At 47.6% G+C, this 13495-nt stretch overlaps 1 protein-coding gene across 1 annotated transcript in view; it reads right to left on the bottom strand.

Annotated features, from left to right (window-relative positions):
• SH3RF3 (SH3 domain containing ring finger 3) overlaps positions 1 to 13495 on the bottom strand; it is a 200977-nt gene that overhangs the window by 87028 nt on the left and 100454 nt on the right. Inside the window, exon 5 of the mRNA XM_029231433.1 lies at positions 98 to 193. Coding sequence (XP_029087266.1) covers positions 98 to 193 — 96 coding nt within the window. The remainder of the gene's footprint in view (positions 1 to 97; positions 194 to 13495) is intronic.

The following is a 13495-nucleotide window of genomic DNA, read 5'->3' on the forward strand; positions in this document are numbered from 1 at the left end:
GGGAGCGCGGCCTCACCTCCCTGTGCAGGAGGGGTGGGTCTGGGAGCGCGGCCTCACCTCCCGGTGCAGGAGGGGTGAGCGTGGGAGCGGGCCTCACCTCCACGTACAGCAGGGGGAAGATCCCGGTCTTGTCTCCCAGCATTCCCTCCGCCCAGTTGTCGTCCACTCTTCTGATTACAGTCAGGACTTCATCCTGGAATCACCCCGTGTAGGCAAAGCACAGGGACACGCACAAAACGGATACAAAAACAGAACCAAGAGACCGGTTAGTGTCACTGCCGCTAAGGAAAGACTCTACGCGATGACTCATTCTGAGATCGGCGTGAAAACCGTCCCTCCCACGTCTTCACCCAGGATCTCTCTTCCTCTCCCATGTTGATTTTAGCAGCAAAGAGCCTCCAGTGGAAGTGTGTGGCAATTTACAATCTAGTGAGCACTTTAAAATTCATGTTCCTAATATCTGCTTATAAATAAAATGGTTTTCAACAAATATAAATTCAACTAAGTATAAAACTTTCTATGTTCCTGCCTCCACCAAAGCACAAAAGATGACCCAATCCAACTCCATTTATTTAGAGTCGTGGAAGCTCTGAATAACCCTGTTAAATCCTTGTCGTGCCAGGCAGTAGCAAGGACAGAGGCAGAAGGCGGGCAGACGCAGGAGGAAGGAGGGGCGTGAAGCAGGGACACAGGCGTGCGGTGGGGGAGGCGCCACGAGCCGCGGGGACAGACGACAAGGGCGGGGGACAGGACGAGGAGCGAGGGGACGACCAGGCAGCAGCAAGCGTTGGGGGGCTGTGCTGGTGCCACACGGGGTGCAGTGGGACTGTCCACGGGCCGTCTGCCCAACCGCCCTCCACATCCAAACCGCCTGCCTTTGTCCCCCGGGGCCTGCGTGGACACCGGAGGCCTGCCTGGCACTCAGGAGCTGACAGCCAGAGCAGCCTTGTGGGCCCGGCTGGGTCTGAAAGCACCGCCTGACTTACCAAGGGGCCTTCGACCCCTTCGTGTGAAGCAGTGATGTGGGGTGTGGGCCCCTGGGGTCAGAGGGACACTCCATCTGGAGCGTCCTGATGGACTTTCTGACATCACCAGAGAAGCTGCTTCCCTGTGAACGGAGGGGCCGCACAGTTTGGGGAGTTTATCTGGGGCGAGGTGGGACGAGGTGATGGGTGCTGGACGTGACTCCCAGAGGACATGGGGCGGGAAAGGCAAGACCAGGAGTCTGTACTGGCAGGTCCCCATGCTCCCTTCCAAACCTCCCCTCTCCTAGGGGTTTAGGGGACAGCGCAGGGGCAACCGCACCCCTCCTTCTCCAGGTCCTAACCCCAATTTCCCAGCTTAAACAAGTACCAAATAACAAGGGCTGTGTGACTTCAAAATATTTCTTTTCCCAATTGATACAGTCCAGAAAACGCAACAGACACTGAGGGAATCTCAGGCTTTCCCACGTTTCGGGGTGGCTGGTTCTCCATGGCCGGGTGACACCAACAAGGGTTTCCTTGTAGTCAGTGCTCGGCCATCAAGGCGGCGGGCTTTCCTGATAAGCATTAGGGCCAAAGTGGCCGACTGGCTTGAGAAGGGATGAGCAGAGAGGGCACCTTGCTTATCTCACATAGAGTTCATGACCAGGAGAGCCCTGTACCCGTAATAAACTCCACTCAGACTCAGCCAAAGGGTGGCCCCCAAGACCTCGCCAACGGTGCAAAGGAAAAGGTAACTGAAGGCTTCCTACAAGCCAGAGCTTTTGCAAGAGCAAAATAAAAGAAGACATTTAATTTTGTAAAATTAAAAATTAAAAAGAAAAAATACCAGATTAATTTTGGTAAAAAATAAAATACCATAATATCTACACAGTTATTTGAGACTGGTCTAGATATTAGAGCCATAGAAATAAAAGGAAAAAAATAGGAAGTATAAATATTGGGAAGAAAAATCATATGATTTTCTACCTAGAAAAACAGAGTACTAGTTAAAAATTAGATTAAGTAAGAATTTGAGAAAGGCTGATAATTTTAAAATAAATACATGAAAATCATTGGGTTTCCCATCTACCAGCAATAACCAGTTAGAAAATGTGATTAAAACTGGCTAATCATTAAAAAAACAAAGTTAATTCTCTAATTCACTGTATACGCCGAAATTAATTCCCTAAGTATTAAAGATTTAAATGTTAGAAAAAAACCTTGAATAACCTAGAAGAAAATGTGAATAGATGTTTAATCTTGAGGTGGGGAATGGTCTTAAGAAGTAAATAACAAAGGTTTGGTTACAGAAAAATGAAATTCTCTACGTTAAGAACAGCAAGAAAACAAAAAGGGAAATAATCTAGAAAAATACTTGCAGGACAAACTGGAGACTAAGACCTAATATCCTTGCTACATAAGGACGTAAGAGACACAGCAGGAAAGAGAGACACATACTTTAAAAGAAAAACAGGCCAGGGGCAAAAATCAGGCAACTCACAAAAAAGGAAGAAAAGCAAACTGCTGTTAAATACATTTAAAAATGTGACACCTGACTAATATTCAAAAAAAGTACAATTTTAGACAGGAAAATTCCTTCTCCCTTCGTTGGTCTTTGGTGTCTTATCAGATTAGCAGGGATGAACACAAGCCCGCTCAGCGTGTTCAGCACGATGGCTACAAGCACTTTATCATTTCTGGTGGGGATATACATTTATGGCGGTGGTGTGGCAAGTCCTATCAAACACAAGAAGCTGCATATCCACTAATCTGACAAAAACACTTCTAGAGACTCTTTCAAGAAGATCACAGACATGCAAGAAGATTCAGCTCCGAGTATGTTCATTACAGTGTTTCTTCAACTAGAGAAAAACTAGAGACAACTGCACAGCCAGACAGGGTTGGTTAGATAAAGTATGGTACATCAACCAATACCATAACCAACTGCAGCCCACTCCAGCCAGCCTGTCCTCCCTAAGGAGGAGGGGAAAGTGGAGATGCACAGGTAGAGCTCACAGCCTGTAGGTACAACTCCTTACACGACGGGGCTCTAATAACAGGATGAGAGGCTACAGAACATTTCCCCTCTACGTCACTAAAGGCCTATTTACAGCAGTACCTTTTACCTGGTACATTTTATGTCCAAATATCAAAAAGGAAAAAAAAATTACTAGACATCCTAAAAGGCAAAAAACAGTCTGAAGAGACAGAGCAAGCATCAGAACCAGACTCAGATATGGCAGGAATGTTGGAATTATCAAACAGGGAATTTAAAACAACTATGCTAAGGGCTCTAATACATTTAAGTAGACAGCATGCAAGAACAGGTAGGCAATGCAAACTGAGAGATGGTAAGTCCAAGAAAGAACCAAGAAGAAATGCTGGAGATCAAAACACTGTAACAGAAATAAAGAATTCCTTTTATTATAAGCTTATTAGTAGATTTAACAGCTGAAGAAAGAATCTCTGAGTTTAAGGATGTCTCAACAGAAACTTCCAAAACCGCAAAGCAAAGAGAACAAAGACTGAAAAAGAAAATAAACAAAAACCCAAAACAGAAGAGAATATCCAAAAACTGCAAGATAACTACAAGAGGTGTAATATACAAGTAACAGGAATATAGGAAGGAGAAGAAAGAAAAAAAGGAACAAAAGAAATATTTGACACAATAATGACTGAGAATTCTCTACCCTGAAAAATAACTCTTCAATAGTGAGAAAGAAATAAAGACTTTCTGAGACAAACAAAAATTGAGGGAATTTGTTGCCAGGAGACCTGCCTTGCAAGAAATGTTAAAAGAAGTTCTTTAGAGAGAAGAAAAGTTACATAGGTCAAAACCTTGATTCTACATAAACAAAGAACGTTGGAGAAGGAATAAGTAAAGGAAAAATTTAAAAAACAGTTTGTTCAAAATAATAATAGCAACAATGTATCTAATTACATATGCTTATGTACATACCATATATATGTATATCATATATATAAATATATACACTTATGTATGTTTATATATAAGTTAAATGAATAACAGCAATGACAAAAAGGACAGGAGGAAGGAATTAGGATTATTTTGTGATTATAAGGTAACTGCACTACCTGTGAAACAGTAGTTTTATCTGAATGTGGACCTGGATTAGTTGTAAATGCATATTGCAATCTCTAGGGCAACCACACAAAAAAATTTTTTAAAGGTACAACCGATATGCTAAGACAAGAGAGAAAATGAAATCATTTAAATTGCTTAGTTAAAACTGCAAAAGGCAAAAAAAGGATGGAAACCAAAAACAGGAACAAAAATCAAAGAAATGTGGTAAATATTAATTCAACAATATCAATAATCACTTTGAATAGCAATAGTCTAAATGTACAAATTGAAAGACAGAGATGGTCAGGGTGGATCAAAAAAACAAGACCCTACTGTATGTTATGTACCGGAAACCCATTTTAAATATAAAGATATATATATATAAGGAAAGATATACCACGCTAACACTAATCAAAAGAAAGCAGGGGTAGCTATACTAATTTCAGGAAAAGCAAACTTCAAAGCAAGGAAAGTTATCAGGGATAAAAAGGGGCATTACATAATGATAAAGGTGTCAATTCTCCAGGAAGATAACAATCCTTAACATGCATGCACCTAACAACAGAGTGTCAAAACACGAGAAGCAAAAACTGATAGCGCTACAAGGAGAAACAGGTGAATCCACTGTTACAGACTGGAGACTTCAATGCCCCACTATCAGAAATGAATGACCCAGCAGGCAGAAAATCAGTAAGGACCAAGCTGAACTCAACACCACCATCAATCAACTGGATATAATTGACATCTATAGACTACTTCATCCAGCAATGGCAAAATACACATTTTCTTTGAGGTCACATGAAACATTCACCAAGATAGATCACATTTCGGGCCATAAAACACACCTTAACAATGCCAAAAGAACAGAAACCATACAATGTCTGCTCTCAGACCACAATGGAATTAAACTAGAAATCAATATCAGAAAGATAATTGGAAAATTCCAAAATACTTGGAATTAACACAATTCTAATAACATTTGGTTCAAAGAAGAAACATCAAGAGAAATCTTAAAATGTTTTCAAACAAATGAAAATAAAAATACAATTTGTCAAAATTTATGGGCTGCAGTGAAAGCAGTGCTTAAAGGTAAATTTATAACACTGAATGCATATATCAGGAAAGAAGAAAGATCTAAAATCAATAAACCAAGCTTCCACCACAGGAAACTAAAAGAGAAGAGCAAGTTAAATCCAAAGTAAGCGGAAGAAAAGAAGAAATAAAAATTAGAGCAGAAATCAATGAAGTTGAAAACATGAAATCAACAGAAAATAATCAACAAAGAGCTGCTTATTTCAAAAGATCAGTAAACTCAATTAGCTTCTAACCAGGATAACCAAGAAAAAAAGAGACGCAACACAAATTACTAATATTAGTAATGAAAGAGGGGACATTACCACAGATCTCATGGGCATTAAAAGGATAATAAAGAAATATTATGAACAATTCTATGCCCACAAATTTAATAAACAAAATGGACCAATTTCTTTAAAGACGCAATCTGCCAAAACTCTCACAAGAAACAGACAATCCGAGTAGGCCTGTATCTGTTAAAGAAATTGAATCAATAATTAATAAACTTCCAAAACAGAAAGCACCAGACCCAGATGGGTTCTGAATTCTACCAATATTTAAGGAAGAAATTATGCCAAATTCTCTAACAATTTCTTTCAGAAGACAGAAGCAGGAGGGCTACTTTCTATCTCATTCTGTGAGGCCAGAATTATACTAATACAAACTAGACAAAGACACAGTAGGCAAAGAAAACTAAAATGTCTCCCATGAACATAGCTGCAAAAATCCTCAATAAAATATTAGCAAGTTGAATCCAACAAAGTATAAAAAGAACTATATAGCATGACCAACTAGGATTTATCCCAGATATGCAAGGCTGGTTTAACATTCAAAAATCAATCAATTACTGTAATCCATCACCATCAACAGGCTAAAGAAGAAAAATCACATCCTCACATTAATAGATGCAGAGAAAGCATCTGACAAAATCAAACAGTTCATGATTAAAAAAAAAACCTCTCAGTAAGCTAGAAACAGAGTGACGCTTCCTCCACTTGAAAAGAACGTTCACAAAACCCTTCAGCTAAACATCATACTTAATGGTGAGAAACGTGAAGCTTTTCCTAAGATCAGGAACAAGCAAGGATGTCCCCTCTAACCACAGCCTTTCAATGTCATAGTCAAAGTCCTAGCAAATGCAATTAAAACAACAAAGGGAAACAAAAGGTATACAGATTGGGAAGAAAGAAACAGAACTGTCTTTGTTTGCAGATTACATGATTGTCTATGTAGAAAATCTGAAAGAATCAACAAAAAACTACAACCAATGAGCAATTATAGCAAGGTTTCAGAATATAAGATTAATATATCAAAGTTAAATGTTTTTCTACGTACTAGCAATGAACAAGTGGAATTTGACATTAAAAAATATAATATTGTTTACATTAGCATGTAAAAGAAATGAAACACTTAGGTATACATCTAACAAAATAAGTACAAGAGCTACATGAGGAATATTACAAAACTCTGGTGAAGAACGTCAAAGACGAACCCAGTGGAGAGATGTCCTACGTACATGGATAGCGAGACCCGATACTGTCACGATGTTCCTCTCAACTTCTGGATTCAATGCAATCCCGATAAAAATCTCAGCAAGCTTTTTTGTGGATGTTGACAAACTGATTCTAAACTTTATATGGAGACGCAAAAGACCCAGAATAGCCAACTCAACACTGACAGAAAAGAATAGAGACTGACGCTATCCGACTTCAAGACTTATTATAAAGCTACAGTACTGAGGACAGTGTGGGATTGGTGATAGGATATAAAAACAGATCAATGGAACATAATAGAGAGCCCAGAAATAGACCCACATAAACGTAGTCAACTGATCTCTGATGAAGGAGGAAAAGCACGACAATGGAGCAAAGACAGTCTCGTCAACAAATGGTGCCAGAACAGCTGGACACCCACCTGTAAAAAGAAATGAATCGAGACACACTTTATACCCTTCACAAAAGTTAAGTCAACAGGAATCACAGATCTAAATGTAAAATGCAAAACTATACAACTCTTAGAAGATAGCACAGGAGAAAATCTAGATGACCTTGGGTTTGGTGATTACTTTTGGATACAACATCAAAGACTGGTCCATGAAAGAAAGAATTGATAAGCTGGACTTCATTAAAATTGAAAATTTCTGCTCTGTGGAAGACGCTGTCAAGAGAATAAAAGGACAAGCCACAGACTCGTGAAAATATCTGCAAAAGACACGTGTGATAGAGGACTATTATTCAAAACATACAAAGACCTCGTAAAACTCAACAGTAAGAAAACAAACAACTCGATTTAAAAATGGGCCAAATCCCTTAACATACACCTCACTAAAGAAGACATAGAGATGGCAGTAAGCACATGAAATGATGCTCCACATCGTATGTCATCAGGGAGATGCAAATTAAAACAACAATGAGATAACACTACATTCTATTAGGACGGTCAAAACGCAGAACAATGACAGCACCAAACGCTGGTGAGGATGTGAAGCAACAGGAACCCTCATCACCGCTGGTGGGAATGCAGAATAGCGCAGCCACTCTGGAAGACAGTTCGGTGGTTTCTTACAAAACTAAACACACTCTTACCATACAATCCAGCAATCACACTCCTTGGCATTTACCCGATGGAGTTAAAAACTTACATCCACACAAAAAACCTGCACATGGATGTTCACAGCAACTAAATTTGGAAGCAACGAGATGTCCTTTAGTAGGTTAACGGGTAGATAAACTGTGGTCTATCCAGACAATGGAATATTATTCGGTGCTAAAAAGAAATGAGCTATCAAGCCATGAAAAGCCAGGGAGGAACCTTAAATGCATATGACTAAGTGAAAGAAGCCAGTCTGAAAAGGCTATATAGATTGTGCGATTCCAACTATATGACATTCTGGAAAAGGCAAAACTGTGGAGACAGTAAAAGGAACAGTGGCTGCCAGGAGTTGGGGGGAGGGAGGGCGGAACAGGTGGAGCACAAAGGATTTTAGGGCGGTGAAACTGCTCTGTATACTACACACGTGCATACGTGTCATTACACATTTGCCCAAACCCATAGGATACGTAACCCCAAGGGTGAACAGTAATGTAAACTATGTGCTTTGGGGAATGCAAAGTGTCAATGTGGGTTCACCAGTTGTAACAAATGTCCCATCTGGAGGGGGGTGTGTGGATAACAGGGCGGCTGTGCATGTGCGGGGGGGCACAAGTATCGGGAAATCTTGTACCTTCTGCTCAATTCAGGCATGAACCCCAAACTGCTCTACAAACGAAGTCTATTTTAAAAAAATAGCTAAAAGTACCTCAGACTGATGAACGTGAACAGACTATAGCACTCACAAAATATAGGTGCAGTTCACACACGTAACACTGAGAGGAAACAAAGTTGGACACGTGAGTAGGTTCTGCACCATCTGTTTATTGGAAGTTCAAGACAGACATGCTCATCTACGGTGTTAGAAGACAGAGGGAAGCTGGGGTGCTGGCACCCCACCATTTCCCTACTGGGTAGTGATTATAGGACATATTCTTTCCAACCACCAAGCTGCATAATTTTGATTAATACACTTGTCGGTACATTACACTATACTTAGATAAAAAGCTTGTTTTAAGGTCACAGTATTTCCGGTGTGGACAAGCCATGGCACGCCCTGAATCCTGCCTGTGGCCCTGATGCACCTCTAAAGGGACGTCACATCCTGAGGAAGCCGACACGAGGTGAAGAGTGTGAAGCACAGCACGCCAGAGAAGTGGGCACCAAGCCTGCGGCCGAGGAGGCCAGGAGGGGCCGCGCCTTCACCACTGCACTGAGGATCCCAGCTCACTGCGGGCCACCCAGGAGGTTCCGGCGACTGAGAAGCAGACACAGCTCCAAGTAAGGGACAGCTGCCCCCAAAGGAGCCCCGCCTCTTAGGCCAGGGAGCTTGTCGTCACCCGAGGGCCACGAGGGGCCGAGCTAGGCCTCCCCCAGCTCAGCAGCATCCCCCGGGCATCGCCTAGGTGTCCGGCACCAGGAGAAAAGCACCCCTCACCACGGGAAGCTCAGCACCCACTCGCAGGCAAGTGCAGCACGTGGCTCCCGAACCCAGTCACGTCAAACTGCTCCGGCGAGGCCGCGACACGAGCAGACGCAAATCCGGGCCAGGACCCGAGGACGCAGCAGGACCAGACGCTCCTCTCCAGCTCACGCAGCTTGGGGGGAGGCCGGGCTGTGCAGCGGGCAGCCACACCCTGAACACCAGCAAGTGACTAACTTCCCGAGGTCGCGGAGGACGGGTTCCCGCCCTCTGCTCTGCCGCTAACCCAGCTCTCACCAGGGACACAAGCTCGGGGTTGGGGGGTGGGGGGGAGCGCTGAGCGCCGGGCAGCACCGCAGAGCCGCCAGCACCAAATGCCGCGGCCCTGCAGTCAATGCCTTCTCCCGCTGTCCACGCGTGACTGGGAGAGCGATGCCTGGATCCCCGTCAGGCCTCGGACGTGCAGTCCTATTTCACAACCCCGGGGCCGGTGCTTTCACAAGGACAAGGACAAGGGAGGCACCTGCTCTGTGGCCTCTTGGGAATGCGGAGAAACACGCCCGCCCCAAACCCTAACTGCATGCGACAGGGCGGGCCCGAGCCGCACGGATGGACGAGCGGGGAGCTCTGCGCTGGGCCGTCGCCGTCCAGGTCCGCACACCCTTCCAGGCCGGGCCACGGAGTTGGCGTTGCAGGATCTGCCGCCGTACCGTGCCGTCTCTGCCTCGTGCTCAACTCTCCTGTTTCAGGAGGGAAGCAGCCAGAGACGTGGAGTGTGACGGGGCCTGGCTGAGGGCCAGCGAGGCTGTGGACGGACAGTGGGCAGGCTGGCCTGTGCCCTGGGTCCCCAGCACTGCCCGGCGCAGAGGAGCAAAGGGCCTCTTCCGGACACCACAACGCTCCGAGGGATGGTGGCGGGGCAGACAAGATCTGGGCCAATCTGGCAGCATTAAGGATTTTCTGGACAAAAGCTGCTCCCACGACATCATTTCACTTTCAGATGCACGAGAACTTCACCTACAGTCTCCTCTGCAAGCGCTCCTCTCGCAGATGGGGGCCTTCCCTGTGCCGCCTCCCCATCCCCCCGTTTCCAAGCTCTGAGGGACACCAAAGGCCAGGGCCCAGCAGCAGAGCTCCCTTGGAAGTGGGTGGCCTTGGGGTGGTCCTGTGCGACCCTGAACACAGCGTGGTTATGGGAGGAGTGGACCGCCTTCCCTCCCAGGCTCAGTGGGCAACGCACTTGCAAAGGAGTCGGGCACCACCTAAAGGGGCCTTAACTGCATTTCTGATTAACTCACCGAACTCCCCGGTGTTCGTATGTGATTCCTACCGGGGGGAAAGCCGAGCTGCAAACAGATGGGGCTGTTAGGAAGCCGAGGCCTGAGGCTTTCCCTCCCTGACCTGCCAGGGGGCTGGAGTCTCTTTCCCCCCAGAAGTCCGCAGAGCGTGGCTGGCGGAGTGCACGGTCCTCGACACCACGTCAAAGGTGCATCTCACACTCCGAAGGCCCGGCCCGAAGTACCTGGAGAGTTCCCGCAGCAGCTCTGAGTGAAGCAGCCTCTGGGGCCTGACAGTTTCCTAAACGCGCCGTGGGGCAGATCACACGCACGGGACCTGGACACGGGCCGGCTGCCCGCCCTCCCGGGGGCCTCCCTGTGCCCCGCTCCTCTTACTGCAACCAAGTGGTTTCCAAGAGGCACCGAGGGGCAGACACCAGGATGGCCCTTCTGAAGCGTGGCCATGCGGCCTGTCCGCTCAGTGCGGACGCCCGCTCAGCCGGGCCACGGCCGCGGCCACCTCGCGCTGCCCCGTCCCTGACAGTCCCTCACTGTCAGCCGCAGACAGAGCGCCAGTCACTCTGGTCCCAGGGAAAAGGGAAAATCCCAAAGGAAAGAGCTCACAAACTCCCTGCACCTTCTGCTACAGACACAGCACAAGACCCCCCCCCCCCCGATGGCTCCGGGGTCCCAGGGGAGGCTCTGAAGGGACTGGCTGCTGGGCTGTGCCCTCTTTCCTGGCTTGTGCACCGCAGCTTAGCTCCAGACGCTGCTGGGGGCTGGGAGGGCTCCTCCAACCCCGCCTGATGCCCAGAGAAGGGACAGTCTTCAGAGCCCAACCTGCTCTGAGCCTCTGGGGGGTTGGTCCCCTTAGGAAAGCCGCCTCCATGGAGGAGCCCGCAGGCTGCTGCCCAGCTGTAGGGCGGGTCCCGGAGCCGCCCAGCCCGAGCAGAATGCAGCACTGCCTGCTCCCTCAGGCTCACCCGCTTTGGTCACTAGGTCCCCGAGTCTTCCAGCCCGGAGAGCATCCCAACTGCCCCTCAGGACAGAGGACATGCAGTGGGTCTGGGCTGCCCACGATGGGCACGGCGGCCTTGACAGAAGGGCTCAGGGGTTCCACACCGCTGGGCAACCCTCTCCAAGACGCAGCCACTGGGACAATACAGGTACAGGCGCCCGTCCGCAGAGTCTCAGCTCCAGGCAGCGGGGGTTTGTGCAGGAGGCCCATCTCCCCCGCCACGAGCGTCCCGGGCCAACACAAAAAGTGACGCGCGTCTGACAGAGCAGGAAGCCAGCGAGGGTGGAAGCCAGAAATGGTTGAGTGCCTATTTTGAGGTTGGTTCCCTAAATGCCTTCGTTCATTGAATCCTATCAACTCCATTTTATCATCAAAAAAGAGACTCAGAGGTGAAGTTGATGTCCCCAAATCACCGTATAAAAGTGAAAGTGTCACAATCTGAACCCGTCTCACTCTAGAGTCCAAACCTCAAATACATTTGATTTCTAACCACCTACGTCTGTCCTCCAATCAGAAGAACATAGTTTGGGATTAATGCTAGGTTCATTCACAAAGGAGAGAATCCCCACGTCAGGGACGGACGATTAAACACTCAGAGGTGTTAAGAGGATCACGTGGAAGGGTCTTGTGGTGACACCAGCAGGAGGGAAGTCTGCCCAAGTTAGGACAGCTGGTGGTGTTTTAAAAGGGCTTTGCCAACTCAAAGCACCCCTCTGGCCGTGCAGGGCTGGGCGGGTGGGAGGGTGTGAGATGAGGACGAGCAGGGGGCTGTCGCGTGCCCACGGGGCCTGTGTCCTCTCCGAGGAGCCGGCGTAGTGATGGCGGGTCTCCAGCCTCTGCTGCAGGGCAGGCGCAGATGGCTCTGAGATGAGACACACGTGGGCTCCTAAGGCCACAGGGCTGAGGCCACACAGGGGATCCCAAGTGCAAGGTCCCTGCACCCAGCAGCCCCTGACCGCAGCCCCTCCCCGTCACGTGGAAGGCACTGCGCACGCGGGCCTCGGGGGACAGCTGGGAGCCACCGGCTGACAGAGCAGGGACACTGCACTGTCTCCTTTGTCTTTTTATCCGCACATGCCCAGGTTTTTGGAGTGGGACTGCTAAGAAGTTATAAATTGTGCTTTTTATAGCTGCTTTACAAGAAATAATTATTCATTCTCTTCTTCAATTAAACAAAGACTTTGGTTTTAGAATGACTTTAATTAATGCAATTTTAACAGGACTGTTCAAAAGCTGACAGCAAGGTAAAAATCTTGCTTTGATGCACATGCTTCAAGCCTTTTTAAACCTCATCAATCCCATCACAGTGAAGTTTTTTAAAGGTAGTTAGCACCATCCGTGGACTTTAGACACTGCTGCTTCCCTTGCTGAGTCCAGAAGGGAACATATCCAAACAACAAAACATTCCCGGGAGGCAAAACCACGCTGGGAAAAAAAAAAAAAAAAAAAACCACGCTGGCCCGGACCATGTGGTCACTTCAGGTGACGAAACCGAGGCTGTGAGAACCAGCATTCCAGGCAGGTGGAGGGAATCCCTCAGCTGCCGTGTGGGGATGCGGAGGCTGGAGGCGTCTCGAGGGGAGAGGTGAGAAAGAAGAGGTGCTCGGGCGACGGGGCTGAGCCCTAACCTAAGGCGGGGGGGGGGGGGGGGGGGGCCCCCTAACCTAAGGCGGGGGGCGGGCGCTGGCGGAACGCTTGTGTGAACACAGTGGGGGTTCAAAGCACGGTCTTCACCGGAATCACACCCAGGGGCCTCCAGCCCTGCAGGTTAATCCACAGACAGAAAGCAAGCCCTGGAAGAGCAGCCCGAGGGATGCGTGGCCCAGCAGCTCCCACACCTCCGCTCCCCAAAATGGGCTCAAAGGTCAGGCCCGGGGAGCCCTGAGGACCGCCCACCTCGACAGCGCTGTCCGCACAGCCCAGGGCGCCGGGACCTGCCCATCCCCACCCCCGCCCCGGGATGCAAAGTGGCAGCAGCGCCCGCCACAGGACGAGTCTCAGGGAGCCATCCCGAGTTCTCACTTCTCCCACGAGGGTGGCTTTAACGTTTCTTCTGAAATACCA

Source organism: Monodon monoceros, unplaced genomic scaffold (assembly GCF_005190385.1).
Source record: "Monodon monoceros isolate NGI ecotype Baffin Bay Population unplaced genomic scaffold, NGI_Narwhal_1 Super_Scaffold_19, whole genome shotgun sequence".
NCBI lineage: Eukaryota > Metazoa > Chordata > Mammalia > Artiodactyla > Monodontidae > Monodon > Monodon monoceros.